We start from the raw sequence: 19,608 nt of genomic DNA, 5'->3' as shown, positions 1-19,608 counted from the left end.
CCTTCATCCTACAAGAAGGGTATGCTCGAATTTAAAGTAGAACATGAAGATGTTTATCAGGGGTGTGCTGAAGGAAAGCATACAAGGGGACTATTCCCCTCAACTGATAGCAAGACCACCGACATATTGTAATTGGTTCATTCTGATCTATCTGGTATGATGCCTATAAACTCTTTGGGAGGATATTTATATTATGCTATCTTTGTGGATGATTTCTCTCGCAAAACTTGGATATATTTCTTGAAGAAAATGGACGAAGTATTCTCATGGCTCCGTTCTTTCAAAGCCTTGGTCGAAATAAAACTAGGAAGAAGACCAAAATATTGAGGACCGATAATGGAACCGAATATGAATCAAATGAGTTCAATGACTTTTGTAGAGAAGTTGGCATTAAGAGGGAGACTACTACTACATATACTCCTGAGCAAAATGGTGTTGCTGAAAGGGAGAATCATTCTATCATAGAAGCCACTCGTGCCATGCTTCATGATCAAAGCCTTCCGAAGTTCTTATGGGCGAAAGCTACCAGCACTGTCGTGTATGTTATAAATGCCCTCATCAAGCGTTGGACTCCAAAAATCCCGAAGAAGTTTTCACCGGTAAGAAACTTGATATTTCTCACTTTAGAATTTTTGGTAGTTCCTTATATTTTCATGTGTCGAAAGAAAAGAGAAGCAAATTGGATGCTTCTAGGAGGAAAAGAACATTTGTGGGTGACAGTGAAACTTCTAAGGCATATAGAATCTGTGTGCTTGGTCAAAGAAAAGTGGAGATAATCCATAATGTCACCTTCGATGAGGATGCTGCCCTAAGGAAGATTAGTAACCTTCCTATTCCAAGGAAGGACAAAGAAGCAGATTTAGGAAAGTAAGGAGAATCGTAGGATGAGTCGATGCCCAATGCTGAAGGACCAATACATCCCATTGATCCACCCCCCTCATGAGCCCTCCTCCTCAAAAAGGAGACCGTCATAGCTTAGGGAAACTCTCGAAGATGCTGAGAGACATGTTCCACCAAGGGGGACATTTCGTGAAAGTAAGAAGCCGAATAGGTACCAAGGGTACTTAACTGCCATGAGCAGCATTGTTCAATATGAGCCTTGCAGATTCAAAGACGATGTGAAGCACCAAGTTTGGAAGGATGTTATGAATGAAGAGTATGAGTCGATTATGAAGAATGTTGTCTGGGATGTGGTCCCTAGACCCAAGGACAAATCTGTTGTCACCTCGAAATGGTTCTACAAGATCAAGCATGGAGCTTATGGAAGTGTTGAAAAGTTCAAGGCTAGATTTGTTGCTCGAAGATTCTCTCAAAAGGAGGGTGTGGACTACGATGAGATATTTGCACCTATTGCTCGATATACCACCATCCATTCAATTATAGCCCTTGTTGCCTTGCAAGGATGGAATCTACATTAGATGGATGTCAAGACCACCTTCTTACATGGTTCAATTAAGGAGGAAGTCTATGTAGAACAACCCGAGGGGTTCGAAGTTCAAGATCGTCAGACACATGTATGCAGGTTGAAGAAAGCCCTCTATGGGTTGAAGCAAGCTCCCCAAGCTTGGTATGAGAGGATCGACAACTATTTGATGAAGCTGGGATTTACAAGAAGTGACGTTGATCCGAATCTTTATTTTAAGGTTGAGAATGATAGACCTCTCATCTTGGTACTTTATGTGGACGATCTCTTTCTGACTGGTGCAGACCCTCTTATTCATCAATGTAAGAGGGAGTTGGCTTTCGAATTCGAGATGAAGGACCTAGGACTAATGCATTACTTCCTAGGGTTGGAGGTCTGGCAAAAGCCAGGTGAGATTTTCCTTTCTCAAGGAAAATACATCGTGAAGCTACTTGAAAGATTTGGGATGGTGGACTGCAAGTCCGTGACTACTTCGATGGAACTTAACTTCAAGAAGTTATGTGGAAGTGCTATTGGGCCCGATTTGGGAAATCCTTCTTAGTATTGTCAACTTGTGGGGGGCTTGATGTTCTTGGTGAACTCTCGTCCCCTCATATGTTTTGCAGTGAATACATTGAGTAAATTTATGGTCGAGTCTCATCACATACACTGGATTGTTGCCAAGAGTCTCTTGAGATATCTCCAGGGCACAATCACCTATGGACTGAGATACAATCGGGAATGTAAGGCTCCATGGATAATCTATTGCTGACTAGGCTGGCAGTGTGGTGGATCATAAAAGCAGATCTAGATGTTGCTTCTCTCTAGGTTCTGCTTCGATATCCTGGATGAGCAGGAAGTAGAAGTTTGTTGCTTTGAGCAGCGTTGAGGCTGAATACATTGTTACTAGTATGGTCTCCTGTGAAGTTGTTTGATTGAGGAAGCTCTTTAGTGAGCTGTTTGGACATGTGTTGGATACCACCGTGATCTATTGCGACAACCAAAGTGGGATTCGTCTTTCTGAGAATCCCGTGTTTCATAACCACTCCAAGCATATTGATATCAAGTACCACTTTATCCGAGATATGGTACAACGGGGAGCAATAAGGCTTCGTCATATTGGGACTAATGATCAGGTCGCAAATATTCTTATGAAGCCCCTAGGGAAGGTCAAATTCTTAACCTTCCGTGAACGACTCGGAGTCGTGGAGAGACCCTCTTATGAGGGTCCCATTTGATTTGCATAATGAGCTCTAGGAGCTTCGTGGGCTTGGGGTACTTCTTGGAGCGATGAGCGACCATATGGTGAGTGGTTCACCTTCTCCTAGTGGTGCGCTATATACAGAGCGAGTGATTCACCTTCCCCTGTGATACCCCATGTTGATATATGCATAGGATGAGTGGTTCACCTTCTCCTATGTCATTTGAGTAGGATGAGTGGTTCACCTTCTCCCGACAGCACATCCTTCCCATGCAGTCCGAGACTCATGGGAAGTACCTCTCATCTAGCCAATGAGTAGGGAAATGAAGATAGGGACCATAGTACTACCGATGGATGCATCGTGTACTACTGTACTCCCTATGCTAGGATGTTTGATATTGATATAGGATCAATGGAGACTGACTTCGGGTCAGTGGGGAGTAGTATGATACACTTTCGATTATTGGAGACTCACATCAGGTCAATGGAGAATGGTATGATACATTCTCCATCATTTCTTCTTCATTATTTCTTCATGGTTCAGCAGAGCAGGAATGACAGGTATGGTACAGATTGTTAGATGGTTTGGCAAATGGAATTCTTCCTAGTTGAGAGGGAGTGTTAAATTTGGCAACTAGGGCCAAACTCCACCTTGGACAGGTCATATGATGCAGCTGATATTTTTATTGGATTCCTCTTTCCAAGAGGTGTAGGATTGATCTAAAGATCATCTCATTCTGACATGTACAAATGGAATTATGAATTTATTTTGTTTATGGACAAATTGTCAAGGTCGGCCAGCAAACTAATGTAGGCTCAAAAGCCCAACAATCATGTCTATTCATCCTCAACGTTTGCATATAAATAGAAGGTGCCTTTGCCTCATTTGGACATCACTCATCTTCTCACACATCTCTCTCTCCTCATTTGATTGGGTACGATTTTTGGGCAGCTTCTCTCTCCACACGTGCAAAGGAAAGGACAACAATTTTCTGTTTTTGACGTTGACTAGTGTTGACCGAATTTCACGAAGGGTTTGACCAGCGTTGACTAGTCAGCATTGACTTATTTAACTGTGTTTTTGTTGGGGAAAATTTTGTTTGGGCAGGCTGCATTTCTGGGCACAAAAATCGAGGCAATCTGTATTGTTTGAACAACGTTGATTGCAGTGTTGACCAATTTTGATTGAGTTTTTCGGCATTGTTTTTGGCTGATTTGGATGACTGTTGGAGGCTGAGTTGACTAGGTTTGACCGAGCTATTTTGGAGGTCAAATTCTGCCATGTTGACCAACGTTGAATTTCCGGTTAAGGCTTCATGTGGCTGTTGTTTGACTGGACAGATTTCACTTTGATTGGGCAAGTGAATATTACATACTGTACTCTCTCTCTACTGAACTTTTGAAGAATAATAAGAGGAATTGATCAAAGGGTTTCCCCACATTGGGCTTTGTCCCTGGCTAGTACCATGTCATGTGTCCTCTTGTCTTGGCTTGTCTTCTATGTGAAAATTCCTAATTTTTAAGGAACCCCTACTGTAGCAAATCTGAATCTACTTCACCTATTTGATTTTAATTACATTCATCAAGTTATTCTTCTGAATACTGAAGCAAATTACTTCTGCAGCCTACACTACTTGAATTTGATTTGCATGAAACAAGGAAACTGAGCAAAGAACAATATACATAGGACACAAATATTTTTAGACAAAATAGTCCCCAAAAAAACCCATTGCAGGAAAACCAGTGCAGCAAGGGTTTTTTATTATTAAGCATTAATTTTGAATACAAATATTGGTAGCCCTCCCGAAAAACCAGTGACGGAGAAATACAATGGCAGAAAATCTTAGTGAGTTTTACCTCACTTCACCCAGCAGATTCCAGTTGATCCAACAGCAAGACTGACTAACCCCAGCTACTTCTGCGCTAGCCCTGCATCTTTCATGCTCTGCGTCAGCCCTGCGTTGTCTCTTTTGCCCACTGCGTCAGCTTTCCTAGTTGTTCCGGCAGTTTCCCGACAGTTCCTGCTTTCTGCATGGAGGGCAGCGTCACTTCTGCGCTGGCTCTGCGTCAAGACTACGTGGGCCCAGATTGGCCCAGCGTCAGTCCTCCTAGTTGTTGTGCTTCCTCCACAAGCTTCTCTCCACCTCTCTATCATTATTTCCTAACTATCCCTACCTCTTTGTTGCAGGATCTCCCCAATTGATTTTCCTCCTGGGAACTTCTCACCTCAGAAAATTGATTTCCTCAATCTCTCTATGTGTTTCTAATGAACCCCAAGTGTCCTTATTATACTTTTCTCGTTGAGACTTCAACAACCGAGATTAAGTCTCTAATCAACAGCTAAGATTAAAAACTTGGCTTGATTCGCTTTCTAGAACATTCTCAACCATATTTTGATTACTACTCATTAATACTTTAATTTTCCTAAGTTTAGACTTAGGAACCCCATTAAAAATATTAATTATTTTAATAAAATACAATCCATGTGGAATTTCACCAAACGATTTCTGGGCTCTGTAGAACTCATGTGCCTTAGCGTCTCCACCAATTTTCATGGCTAGAGCACATCTGATGCTACCAAAAACTAACACTCTCTTAGCGAGGAATGTGCTCTAGCAACAATGTCCAATTGAATGTTGCTTTGTCTCTGAAGTATCTCCTTTCCGCACTGTTGTTGCCACCAACATTGTGCTGCTTCCCATGACACTACCATTGCCACTTTTGCATTTGTACTACTCTGCATCTGCTGCTAACACTCCCACTGCTAGCTTTGCACTACGTCATTTTCCAATTGTTATTTCTCAGCGACAAAAAAGCATCCCAAATACCATGCTGCACTAACTGTGTTCAGCATAATACCATGTGAATGTTGGAATCTGATTGCTACTAGTCTCTGACCCTCTGAATCTTCTACGTTGTTGTTGACTTCTGCACTGTGCCATCTACAATGTTGCCAACCTTGCTCTGTGTTGATCAATCTCTGGTCTCAGGCTACTGCATCTGTCTCTCCAATCAACCCACTGCATCATCTGACACTAAGTCCATCTCGCTATTGCTGAATCTCGGGCTCCCGTAGCAAGGAATTGATCCAAGAGGTGGGTTCCTCAAGGATCCTTCCCACATGTAGTCCTCCCGACTACAGTTCTATATCACCCCATTTCCCTCTTGGAGATGCATGGGCACTCATGGAACACTCATCTTCATCAATTTTTGCTAGAGAAGCATTAGGATCATGTTTCTCATCCTTATCCTTTTGCTTCAAAGGACATTGGGATGCAAAGTGGCCCATCTCGCCACGTATGAAACATTTCACCTTCGAAATGTCCTTTCGTTTCTGCTTCTGTTGTCCCTTTGATGCTAGAGTTGTGTTCTCCTCCTCCTGTGAAAATTTCTGAATCTACACATTAGAAATCCCCCTACAATCACTGGTTTATCATCTCCTACTTGCTATTACATTCAACAAGTTATTTAATTTATAAACAGTGATGAAAAACACCACTGCAAACTACACTGACATACAGATCATAAACTGAAATAGATATGAGATAAACACACAAGGGACACCGTTATTTTTGGATGACACGTCACTGGAAAAACCCAATGCGAGAAAACCAGTGCAGCATATAGAGGGTTTGTATTATTAAGTGAGCAGAATCTGAGTACACTAGGGTGCCTCTCACACTGGTGAACCTCATTCTCCGAGTCACAACTAATCCACTAACCTTTCAGAGAAATCTCAGCACCAAGAAATACATACGAGGGTTTACCTCGTTCTCTGAGTCACAATTGATCCACTAACCAATCAGAGAAATCTCGTCAGCAAGAAATACATACGAGGGTTTACCTCGTTCTCCAAGTCACAACTAATCCACTGAGTGGCCTGACTCCAACAAGCACTATGAAAATCCCAACGCAATCCCTGCTTGGGCCAGCATCTTGCCTCTAGGAGACTGCGTCACTCCTTCTACCGGATCGATTTGTTGGAGGAAGACTGTTGTTGAGACCTCCAGGCTCAGGACCTTGCTTCTCCGGCAAAATCTCGAACTTTTGACTATTATCCTACACTGCCACTGCAAGAACCCTTCTTGGCCTCCATCAGCGTCACGTGAGCCCCTTCCTAGGCTGCATAGGCCTCTACGCTGTCTCTCTAATGGTAATGCTACCTCTCTGCCTAGTACTCGTTGGCTTGGAACTTCTTTTCAATCCAACTCTCTGCTTCTGCCCCTCACTGCAACTTAGATCACTAGTTCGATTTTTTCATAAAACCACGCCCCGGAAAAATCGAACTGATTTGATCACTCGACGTATCTCCAACTGACCCTCAAGCCTCCTCTTATACTTTTCTTGTTGATGAATCAACGACCGAGATTAAGTCCCTAATCAACAACTAAGATTAAAACAGACTTGATCCTCGTCACTTAGAAGTTTCTCACCCATATTCTTATTAATACCCATTAATATTTTTATTTTCTTAAGTTTAGACTTAGAAACCCCATAAAAAATATTAATTATTTTAATAACTCATCATTCGGGTGGAATTTCTCCAAACGATTTCTAGGTCTTGAAGATCTCGTGTTCTAGCGCCTCCACAAAATTTTGGAGCTAGAGCACATCCGATGCTACCCAAAATCAACACTCCCTCTTAGCGAGGAATGTGCTCTAGCAATACTTCTCAACAGAAGTATTAAACTGATCCACTACAACGGTGCTTTGTGTCGCTGATGCTTGGCCTGCTATCCTTCATCCATTGCACTGTTGCATCCTATACTGCTGCCCGTGACTCTGCCAATGTCACTGCTACATTTGTACTGCAGCTCCCTCTCAAAATGTTGCATAATGTTTCCCATAGCACTACCAGTGCTAACTGTTGCACTGCAACTCAGTTGCTGAGAAGTATGCAAATGAAAAGCCACCCAAAAGCTGACATACTAGTCAATCTGGATACATCGTGATGCTGAAGCTTCCTCTACTACTAATCTGTGCTAACTCTCTGCTGCTGCAATCTGCTCTGTGCCTCTCGCACTGCTACAACATTCACTGCGTTGCTTCAAACTTTAGCACTCTAGCTCTGCCATTGTTGCTCCATCACACCTCGCACCAACTGACACCTATCATTTTTATACTGTCATTAAGGGCTCCCGTAGCCATATGTGATCCAAGAGTTTGGGCACCTCAAGGATCCTGTCGCAGTGTAGTCCTCCCGACTACAGCTCTATGTCGCCCCACCTCTTCTTCAAAGGTGCATGAGCACTCATGGCACAATCCTCGTCATCATCCTCCTTGTCAGCTTTCGCTGGAGCAGCCTTCGAGTTAGAAGCCTCTTCCTTGCCCTTCTTCTGGGGGCACTGAGTAGCGAAATGTCCTAGTTCACCACACCTGAAGCATCTGACCTTAGATATATCCTTTTTCTTCCTTTTTTGCTACCCATGTTGTCCCGATGATGCGAGCGTTGCATCCTCCTCCTCCTTCTTGACCCAAGCTCCTTTGCCGCTACTTCCTACCTTGGTCAGCCTCCTGATCTCTTCCTGTCGAAGAGTTGCCCGCATTTCCTCCCAACTGGGGGGAGAAGCTCTGCCCAAGATACTCTGGACAAATGTCTCCCAATCTTCGGTGACTGCATTCAGGGCAGTCTTGACCACGAACTCAGGATCTAGTGTAGACCCCACAGAAGTCAACTGGACTTGAATGCCTTGCAACCTGAGAAGGAAGGGATCGATCTCTTCCCCCTTCTGCATTTGGTACTGTCTCAGCTAATTCTCCAATAGCATCTTCCATTGAATGGAAGTCCCTTGGTAGGTGGTCAGTGTCTCCCACATCTCCCTTACTATTTCCTTCTCAGCAATGTGTGGGACCACATAATCTTTGACCCCGTCTAGAATCATGCATTTAGCCTTCACATGGGCCTCCTCGTACTTCTTTAGTGGATCAACGTAGACCGAAACAGCAACTACCTTCAAGGCATAGTCCTTGATGCGATTCTTGTCTAGGACTGCCAGGATCCTAGTCTTCTAGATGACAAAATTGGATGCTCCATCCAATTTGTCCTGATCCCTCAATCCATTGACTGCCATCTCTACTCAGCAAATATAACACTGGTTCTCTTCTCCCTCTCCTACTGCTACTCCAGCAAGACTCAAATCTGTATTTATTCGGTGCTAGAAATCCTCTAAGGAACAAGCTCCTCTAGACTCCCTCCGAGTCCTGATTGCCTTCACAGAAATCCTCCTGCTAAATGTCAATCACTCCTCTCCAATCCTCCTTTGCTGCTGCAACCCGGATCTAGATTTCTTTGGCTAGAAATTTTTCAAGGCAGCAACTCCCTCTACCTCAGCTTTGTCTCCATAAACATTGTTTTGCACCAATAGCAATAGCGTCCCACCAGTTCCACTGATCGAATCTGCTCTGCTCCTCCAGCTCCAACAACTGACTGAATTGAGCCTCTCAAGCTCTGTGTTGGTCCAGAGAGTTGACGCAGTCACTGCATGAGATCCTCTCGGGTACTGCGTCACCCTCTACAGGCTCGAAATGCTAACGCAGGCAATGCGTGAGCCTTTGTGTCACTTCTCTGGCTCTGCTTCACTCCTTCAGCTGCTTCTCTGCCTCTAAAACAGCGTTGTCACTCAGGACAACTGCTTCTCTGCAGCAAATTCACTGGATCTCCCAGCTGATGTCTTCAGTGTCCTATGATCTGCAATGCTCTCATACCGTGTGAAAATTTCTAAATCTACACATCAGAAATCCTACTACAATCATTGGTTTATCATCTCCTACTTGTTATTACATTCAACAAGTTATTTAATTTATAAACAATCATGAAAAACTCTACTATAGACTGCAATTACATACAGATCATAAACTGAAATAGATACGAGACAAACACACAAAGGACACCATTATTTTTGGACAACATGTCCCTGGAAAATCCCAATGCGATAAAACCGGTGCAGAATATAGAGGGTTTGTATTATTAAGCAAGCAGAATCTGAGTACAACAGGTTGCCTGAGAGAAATCTCGGCAACAAGAAATACATACGAGGGTTTACCTCATTCTCCAAGTCACAAATGATCCACTAAGTGGCTTGACTTTGGCAAGCACAACGAAAATCCCAGCGCAATCCCTGCTTGGGCCTACGTCTTGCCTCTGGGAGACTGCGTCACTCCTTCTGCTAGATTGATTTGCTGGAGGAAGACTGTTGTTCAACCCTCCAAGCTCAAAACCTTGCTTCTCTGGCAAAATCTCGAACTTCTGATGATTATCTTGCATTGCCACTGCAATAACCCTTCTTGGCCAGTGTCAACTCTGCATGAGCCCCTTCTTGGGCTGCGTAGGCCTCTTCACCGCCTCTCTGATGCTACTGTTGCCTCTCTACCTGGTACTTGTTGGCTCGGAACTCCTTTCCGATCCAACTCTCTGCTTCTGCCCCTCTCACTGCAACTCAGATCACTAATTCGATTTTCTCAGCAAACCACGCCCCAGAAAAATCAAACTGATTTGATCACTCGATGTATCTCCAACTGGGCCTCAAGCCTCCTCTTATACTTTTCCTATTGATGAATCAATGGACGAGATTAAGTCCCTAATCAATGGCTAAGATTAACACAGACTTGATCCTCATCACTTAGAAGTTTCTCATCCATATTCTTATTAATACCCATTAATATTTTTATTTTCCTAAGTTTAGACTTAGGAACCCCATTAGAAATATTAATTATTTTAGTAACTCATCATTCGGGTGGAATTTCTCCAAACGATTTCTGGGTCTTGGAGATCTCATGTGTTCTAGCCCCTCCACAAAATTTGGAGCTAGAGCACATCCGATGCTACGCAAAATCAACACCTCCTTGGTCTTCGTGCCACTCCCACTACTGCCATTGAGGTTGACCTTAACCAGATCCATCCTTAATTCTTCTTGTTGAAGGGTTGCCCATATCCCCTCCCATGAAGGTAGTCTTTCCCTGCCTAATATACTTTGGACAAAGACTTGCCATTTATCCAAGACTCCATTCAAGGTCGTCCTTGCCTTCGCAGTAGACTAAGGAGTAGACCCCACTGCAACAAGTTGGTCTCTTGTGTCCTAAAGACATTGAAGATAGGAGTTAACCCCTTCTCCCTTCTGCATCAATGTCCACTGCAACTTTTGTTCTAAGTACATCTTTCGCTGTTTGGAAGAGCCTTCATACAGTGAAGACAAAGCTTCCCACATTTCTCGGGATGTATCTTTTCCCTGCAAGTGTGAGACCACATGATCTTGAACTCCATCGAGTATGAGACTCTTCGCCTTTCCCTGCTCGGCCTTGTACTTCTTTTGATCATTGTCCGCGGGAACAACCACAACACTTTTGACGTAAGCTTCAAGATCATACTCCTCCAAAACAGCTAAGATTCTAGTCTTCCATATGACATAGTTGGAAGCTCCTTCCAACCTATCCTGATCTTTGAGCTCATGTGATGCCATCTCACCCAAACTGTTGAATTGACTCCTCTAGTCACTGCGTAGCACTAGTCTGTTGCCCGGCAAGTGAAAAAGTCGAACTTTTGGCGAGAAAAGTCCTCTGCGGAGAAAATTCCTCTTCTATGTGTCTTCGCTCTTTTCCGATGGATTTTTGCCCCGGCAGAAACTGCACCCTTCAAGCACTACGCTGAGGCTCTACGTCACTCCCTCTGCCTCTACAAGCTCACAAACCGGAAATCGTACCTCTCGTTGACTCTCTCAGAGAGAGATTTCCTCGAAATCTCTGCTTTCCTGGCAAGAACTGTGCAATCCCTTCAAGGGGATTCGAATTGTTGCCAAATGCAAATATTGGTCTCTCTGCTTAGCGTTGGATCTGCTCTTCTTGTTTCAAAATCAATGCTGATACCATGTGAAAATTCCTAATTCTCAAGGAACCCCTACTGCAACAAATCTGAATCTACTTCACCTACTTGATTTTAATTACATTCATCAAATTATTCTCATGAATACTGAAGCAAATTACTTCTGCAGCCTACACTACTTAAATTTGATTTGCATGAAACAAGGAAACTGAGCAAAGAACAAGATACATAGGACACAGTTATTTTTGGACAAAATAGTCCCCAGAAAAACCCAATGCAGGGAAACTGGTGCAACAACTCTGAGGGTTTTCTATTATTCAGTAGTAATTCTGAATACAAATGCTGGCAGCCCTCCTGGAAAACCAGTGACAGAGAAATACAATGGCTGAAAATCTGAGTGAGTTTTACTTCACTTCACCCCACAGATTTCGGTTGATCCGGCAGTAAGGCTGGCTAACCTTGGCTACCTCTGCGTTGGCCCAGCCTTTTAGGATCTGCGTCAACCCTATGCTGTCTCTTGTGCCCTCTACGTCAGATTTCCCTATTGTTCCAGCAGTTCCGGCTTTCTGCGTGGAGGGCAGCGTCACTTCTGCGTTGGCCCTTCTGGCTCTACGTCAAGATAGCGTGGGCCTAGATTGGCCCAGCGTCAGTCCTCCTGGTTGCTGCCCTGCCTCCACAAGCTTCTCTCTGCCTCCCTGTCAGTATTCCCGAACTATCCCTGCCCCTCTGCTGCAAGATCTCCCCAATCGATTTTCCTCCTGAGAACTTCTCATCTCAGAAAATCGATTTCCTCACTCTCTATCAATGTTCCACCAAGGTTCCGGGACGAGGGGGCGAGGGAGCGAGGGGGCGCGGGAGCGGCCTATGCAAAAGCTCCCTACCATTTTTTAGGAAACGTGGGGGAGCGTCAGGGTCTTAAAAATTTATAAATATAAAATATAATTTATTAATTGAGTCCACTATGACAATTTGGGTTGAATTGAAAAGCTGCAAAGCATGATCATTGATATGAATTCCTGGAGCAAGAAAGCAATGAATTTGAAAATTTGCACAATCCTTCTTAGAAGAAAACTTAAACAAAGAGAGAACTGTCCTTCTTAGAAGAAAACTTAAACATAGAGAGAACTCAGAACTATAGTGGATTATGTATAATGATTTTGAGAAACTGGACTTCTAAGTTCTTGACATATTAGTTAGGCAGGGCGTAGATTTTCAACTGATAATATTAATATATGAATAGCCTATTTGGCAATGCTTCCATAGGACTAGCCCATAGGTCTGATATACCTTCACAATTCTGTTTTAGATACTGCTAACCTAGAGAAAAAGTCTAAAAGAAATCATTTTTGGAACTTGGACTAAACGGAACTTGGATGCTTTTTCCACAGGTAAAGACCATAGACCTAATATAGTAATAGGTTGACTGTCTATTGTTTATTCAGTTCCCAGGTAACCATTGCGACAGCCATAACCTTGTGCCATAGATTTTTCCATCGGCAATCTCATGCAAAAAATGATAGACACGTAAGTGGAAGCTACTTTCTTCTTTTCATGTTGTTAGACTGCTTAGTTAGTTTCCATTTTACAGATCTTGCTGGTTTCTTTCTTTGAGTGAATGTTTATTTTGAACCCTTTAAGTTCTCATAGGATCAAAATTAGATGTCAAGGCAGAATTTTGAGAAATCATATAGGAAAGTAGTTGGGTGGCTGGTGGAATATTAACATTCTGTATTTTAATCAGGTCTTATTATATCAACAATATTATATTTCAGTCAGGTCTCATCAACACAACGCATGGTAGTCAAGGAGGCAGTCTTTTAAGTTTTTACAAGTCGGATTTTTCACCCATACTTGTGGTTAATTGGTTCCTGGAAACAAAATAGTCAGATCCACTTTTCAGAACATGTGCCAATAGGCTCTTTTCCTAAACCTACTATCACCATGAACGGGGAGAGCCCATATTGAACCGATTCAAGGTCTTGGTTTTCCTAGCTTGCACTTTCAACTAATTGTATTAATTCACTGACTTTTTTTAGGTAATTTACCTTTTGTATACAATTCCTAATACAATCAATAATGATACAGGCACTGTTTATTAAAATCTGAACAGTGAAATCCAACGCTGTGAGTGGAGTGCTCAGCGAACTTGCAAAGGCTGTGAGTGTGTTGTTCATGGTTCAAGGTGCCATTTTTATAACATGAAACAACGATTTCCAAACCCTAAACGTTAATTAACTCTTAATTAAAGATTAAGTTCAGCATTTAGTTAATTAAAATGGTTTTTAATGCATTAAAGGTGTGCCACGTCCCCCTCGTCCCCCCACGTCCCTCTCGTCCCCCCACGCCCCCCCACGTCCCCCCACGTCCCTCTCGTCCCCCCACGCCCCCTCACGTCCCCCCACGTCCCCCTTTTTGGAAACGCCCCCTTAGGGAAGGGAAACGTTTCCCTGGCACGTCCCCTCGAGTTTCCTCCATTTTGGGAGCGTGGGGAAACGTCCCCTACTCGTCCCCAAGTTCCCGGAGCGCGGGGGTGCGAGGAAACTAGACTCCTAGGGAGGGGGGCGAGTCCCCGTGGAACACTGCTCTCTATGTGTGTTTCTAAATGAACCCCAAGCCTCCTTATACTTTTCTCGTTGAGACTTCAACGGCTAAGATTAAGTCTGTAATCAATGGCTAGGATTAAAAACTTGACTTGATCCACGTTCTAGAACATTCTCACCCATATTTTGATTAATACCCACTAATACTTTAATTTTCCTAAGTTTAAACTTAGGAACCCCATTAAAAATATTAATTATTTTAATAAAATACAATCGGTGTGGAATTTCACCAAACGACTTCTGGGTTATTTAGAACTCATGTGCCTTAGCCTATCCACCAATTTTCATGGCTAGAGCACATCCGATGCTACCAAAAACTAGTATTCTACTGTTTTATTTATGTTCTATGATCTATCTTCATTTATTGTCATGTTAATGTGATTGCTAATCTGGAAATTGATATTGGGCTAATAAGAAAATTGAAGTAAATTGCTCTTAAGCATAAAACATACCATTGTTATCTAAAATTAACAATGGGCCATCATAGGGCTGCTGGTTGGTTGGCTGTCAAATGAGGAGAACAATTTTCTCCTATGAATTACCCACTTTTGGTGGGTGACAAGACCTAAAAGGCACTTGGCATATGGTGGAAAATCCATTTTGTCCACACTTTTATGAAAGTTGCTTGTTAAGAAAAAATCGAACTTCGAACTCTTTAATGCCATCAAAGTAGTGTGATGTAGGTGGGAAACAACAAAACTTAGGACTTGAGATGGTGATATAGAGGAAGAAAAAGGTGGGGTGAGGGTAGTGGGACCCCCACCTTGCTTCAAAGAGAAAAATATGTGCTCTGTTTTTATTTTACGTGTTTTTTTCATGTACCGGGAGTGTCACATTTCAGTATTAGACATCCCTGGTGATGTTCCCAAGTACTGGAGAGTGTACAAGGGACAATCACGGACATTCCCACTGAAGTCCCCAAGTCTAGGGAGCATGAGCATAGGGGATGTGTCCCTATGGAACACTTCATAGAATTCAATGTTCGAATTTGAAACCATTTGAAGTTCATATTTCAGTTGCAAGTGATTCTGGGTTAAATGCGCTATGATTTTTGTTTATGCATCATGTTCAAGTATTTCATATATTCTATGCATGTATCATCTTGCATTTAGAATATGCATTGAATGTGGCCTTCATGGTTACTAATTTAGTTGTTTGTCCCAGACTGGATCTGTAACTGTAGATAGTTGGTTGAAAATGAATGCAACAGCCCAAACAGCAGTTCTCTTCAAGAAGCTCCGCTTGGCACTTCGTTCAATATTGCAAGAATTACTTCAAAAACCAAAGGTATTACATTTTCAGTTTTATGTCAGACATCAAAGTAATAGAGAACATAGTAAGTTTATTCATTTTCTGTACTGTGGTCTTCCTTCTATAGGAACCATTTCTTTCTTAGTTGATCATTTATACAGAGTTTTAATTATGAGCTAAGCATGTTGAATTTGTTACCAATTTTTCCAACCAGGAGTGAAATATGAAGTGACTAAAATCATTTCAATTAAACTTTTTTATACTTTATAGATGATCATTATAATATGTTTTCTCAACAACAAAGATATCTATCGCTGCCACCTGCAAACCAACCCTCAAATCTTAAACTGGACTGTTGACAAATTATCGGCAAAATTTGTAGCTCAAACCCACTATTCAAACACTAAATAATGGATTTTAAGAACTGTTATGTCTTGATAATATCCTCATTAGTGAAGCCTGAAACATAGGTCAATATTTTGTTAATCAATTCTGACAAATTCATGTTCCAAATCTAGCATACAAATCTTGTTATTTCATCCTTCCATGAGAAAACTAGGCTTCTCTGAACTGCTTTTTTCCACTTCACATGCATCAAGCACCCCCGTATTTGATCTGCTTGTCATTTCTGTTCTCATGAAGTATATCAAATCTTCCAAAGCAAGTATACTTTTTATATATAGTAGAAGCACACAGATCATTTCAATCTTTTCAATTCCCACAAGGAGTATTTTAGTAAGATCTACAATCACTCTACTGGAAGCATCTTCTTCTTGCTTGAGATTTGAAAGGTCGTTATTTGTGAGATATCACTAACAGAAACCCATCTGAATCTGGATTTGATATGCACATCGAGGTTGTGGAGTTTGGGGTTGCATATTTTGAGTTGCAGTAGTTGATAAATTGGAATTTGATTGAACTTGAGAGATGTGTCCTTGAGATTGACAAATTTGAGGTGCATATCACAACTAGGTTTAAATGGTTCTGTGGTAGTATCCATATCCCGTGTGCCCAATCAGTAGCACTGTTACACACACAGGTACAGACACACATAAAGAGTTGATGATAACCTCTACCACCACCCCTCCATGGACTGTTTATTGCACCTCACTTCTCTCTATGCAATTATTGTCAGGGGGCATTAAAATGGGATTCAATGAAGGGGATGTTGTCCAGTTTTACAAAATATGTTTTGTTTAGTATTTGCTATACTGAAACACTGTAAAATAAGGATATTACTAGTTCTCACTAAAGAAACAAATCAGCAACAAGCTGTTTTTCATTGGAGGGAATTAATAATGAAAACTTTTACACTGTGGCAGTATATCGGAATTTGTTATGTCCTATTATCAGATGCAGTGACATGAAAATGGCAAGTCCTCATAGGTTTTAAATTTTAGGACTGATTTCTTCAAACAGGAAAAATACTAGAGATACTCACCGAGAGGATAATATCTTAAGAATAATATACGGGAAAAAACGATCATCCTACATCTCAGTGGCCTACAAGGATCTGTCTAGCTATTTCTACTCTTTGTTTTATGTATAAGTTCATCTTGGAAGCATTGAGTATGAACTGATTAACTTCTGTTGTTTTGCTATGAATATGATCATTGTATAAAGCCTAATTAGTTGTTTGCAATGCATTTCCAGGAACGAGCAACAGTGGCAGAAAGTGAAGTTATCCGTTCCATCACACAATTATTGATAGACGAAGAGAAGCCCCAACTTTAGCTTATCTAAAGAAAGATGGATGTACATGGATATTTCTGCTAATGTTGTTGATAAAAGATGGATGTTTTCTTTGGGGATGACAGGTGGGAAGTCTGAATGCTACACAGCTAAAATAGGTGGTTTAACCTGATTAGTACCTCTGTGACAAGAGGCAATGAAGTGATTTAATCACATCCCAAGTTTTGACACCATTAGCTTGACCTATGCAGTTCTGTTACAATGCAAAGGGGTTGACAAAGTGGAGTCCAGACTGAATCATCACTAAGGAAACAGTGCATGTGCCTGTTGCAATACAAGTTGACTGGAAATTAAGATGCTCATGCTTTATTGGTTCACTCCCAAAATTGAATGGTATAATGTGATACTGGACTTAAGTGTGACTAAAGCTAAATATTTTGAAGACACGCCAGTTGTATCAAGACTCAAATTATGGGAACAATTGACAGATGTCTCTGTAAGGCTCCGTTCAGTTATTTATGGAAATGGAATGACCTAAATGCTATGGAAAGATATTTCCATCAAGCAATTAGTCCATTGATTCGTTATACCAATGCATTGTTTTTGTCAGTATTTCTACGTTAATATAGGAAAGTGCCAGTAGGAAAATGATGATGGTTGAAAGAAATATCAGTTGATTCTAGAAGCCCATGATAATGCATAATGGAGAAGAATTCTTGCTGATTATGTTTTTAGATTCACTGTCTTGAATTCATTTGGTTGAAGTTTCAGACCAATAAGAAATCCATCTTGAGAAAATTTATAATTTTATTTCAAACTTGCAGCCAATTTTATAATCACTGAATCAGTAAATGATATCCTCTACTTTACAATGGTTGTGAGTTTTGTTCTGCTAGTGCACATCCAACTTACGTTAATGGGGTGTGCACAAAGGTAGTGGTTCTTGTTGGAGAATGTAACTAAGTTTGGTCTTCATAATTGTGTCAAAATGAATTTTATATAAAAAGCAAAAGGAAAAATTTATTTTTCAAACATGGGTTTCATGCTCAAAAAATTATTATTTCATTAGTAAAGCATGTTCTTCATGCTTCTAGGATTTGCTGAGTCAAAGAATCAAAGTCCTATTTGGACCTATTGTAAAGAAAAAGGAAAAAGAATTTTCAAATTGTAATTTGGGTTAAAACAGCCTCTAGATGCTAACTCGGCCCTGCCCCAAAGCACATATTTGTTTGAACCCCTCTGGACATGCATAAATAAAGGAAAGTTGGAGCCCATTTGAACACACACTTGCAGCATTTGATCTGAAATTTTGCAGAGGAGGGGCAAAATCTGAAATGGACAAGGAAAAGAAGGATTCATCTTCAGTTCAGTTTTGTGGAAGTTATGCCTTATCTATTGTTGAAGATTTGTTTTTGATTATCTACATGTTGCTGGTCTCTTCTTGTTGATAGTTTTACTGAACGGAACGAAGGATCTGACTTGGCATCTAGAGGGTTGGTTATGGGTTTTGGATATTTCATTCTGATTTGATTCTATAAAGAGAATTTTCTGAGTTTTCCCCTTCGCGGGGTTTTGCCCTGGCTTGGAAACTATATATTGTGTTTTCTTTGTTCTTGTGATCTTCATGTTTTGCATTTGGTAATTGATTGATGAAGAAGAGAAACAAAATAATATAATGCCAACAAATTCACAAGTAATTATCAAAGAAAAAATAGAAATTTAATTTAATGTGCAAACCTCCCATTTCTCCAACATGGTATCAGAGCTAAGTCTTGAAAAAAGAGGTTTGAAGATCACATTGTTGGCATTTGGATCAAAGTTTGGTGCATCTAGTGGACGAAGTTTTGTGACTATTGTTGACAGATTTCTACAGCTTCTGTGGATTAGACGAAATTTTGGATCTCTTCTAGGACATCGTATTTTTGCAATGGTTCGATCTTAAAAGCTTGCACTCCTTGAAAACATACTACAATGTCTCGTTAGACATATTAATGATAAATTTGTGACAAGATATGACTCGCACACTCTGACTCCTGGGCTTGCAATAGTATAATCTCTACAATGATCTAGGGCACATGTCACATGCTCACATTACAAATTATGGCTCGATTTACTTTAGCATGGTTCACATTTGAGATCATCCCTTGTATGGAGCTTGTGTGTTTTATATATATATATATATATATATATATATATTCTGAGATTGTTATAATAGCTTCTCCGATCTTCTATGACCTATATAACTCATATATACATGACACATCAATTTGGTCCTGTATAAGCACATGTAGCTCATATGCAGAGTTGCGACTCGAGTCTCTGAGGTGCGATTATAGTTCTATGAGTTACAGTGATATAGAATATCTCTTGCGGTCGCATGTAACACATTTAAGGATCATATTTTGTCAATGTAGCTTGTATTATCTCACAAGTGATCTGTAGCTCGTTAGTGGCTCATATCGATGGGTTGCATTGTACAATGATCTCTTCTTTATGATAGAAGGCTCGGGATTATATATAGTGACTCGGACTTACCTGCAGCATCGCACTTCATATATATAGTTACATGACGCTTTAAGGCTTGCTTTGTTATGGCATCGCTCAATACAGTGGTTTCATGTGGACATGAATTCTATCTATGTGGTAT

General features: G+C 41.1%; 1 protein-coding gene across 4 annotated transcripts in view; it reads left to right on the top strand.

Moving 5' to 3' along the window:
* LOC149179480 (RNA helicase family protein) overlaps window positions 1–17,548 on the top strand; it is a 450,824-nt gene extending 433,276 nt beyond the window's left edge. For 3 of the 4 annotated variants that reach the window (XM_089420680.1, XM_089420679.1, XM_089420678.1), the window contains 2 exons: window positions 15,183–15,305; window positions 16,923–17,352. In XM_089420680.1, coding sequence (XP_089276806.1) covers window positions 15,183–15,305; window positions 16,923–17,003 — 204 coding nt within the window. In that variant the 3' untranslated portion in view covers window positions 17,004–17,352. Of the gene's footprint in view, window positions 1–15,182; window positions 15,306–16,922 lie in introns of all 4 variants that reach the window. The other variant, XR_016258287.1, reaches the window with a different exon arrangement.
* The last annotated feature ends 2,060 nt before the right edge of the window (window positions 17,549–19,608 follow it).

The sequence above is a fragment of the Pinus tabuliformis genome, chromosome 4_1 (genome assembly GCF_031772625.1).
Source record: "Pinus tabuliformis cultivar Carrire ecotype Pingquan chromosome 4_1, CPIR1, whole genome shotgun sequence".
In the NCBI taxonomy this organism is placed as follows: domain Eukaryota; kingdom Viridiplantae; phylum Streptophyta; class Pinopsida; order Pinales; family Pinaceae; genus Pinus; species Pinus tabuliformis.
Note: the sequence above shows the minus strand (reverse complement) of the source record. Positions and strands in the feature narration are given on the sequence as shown.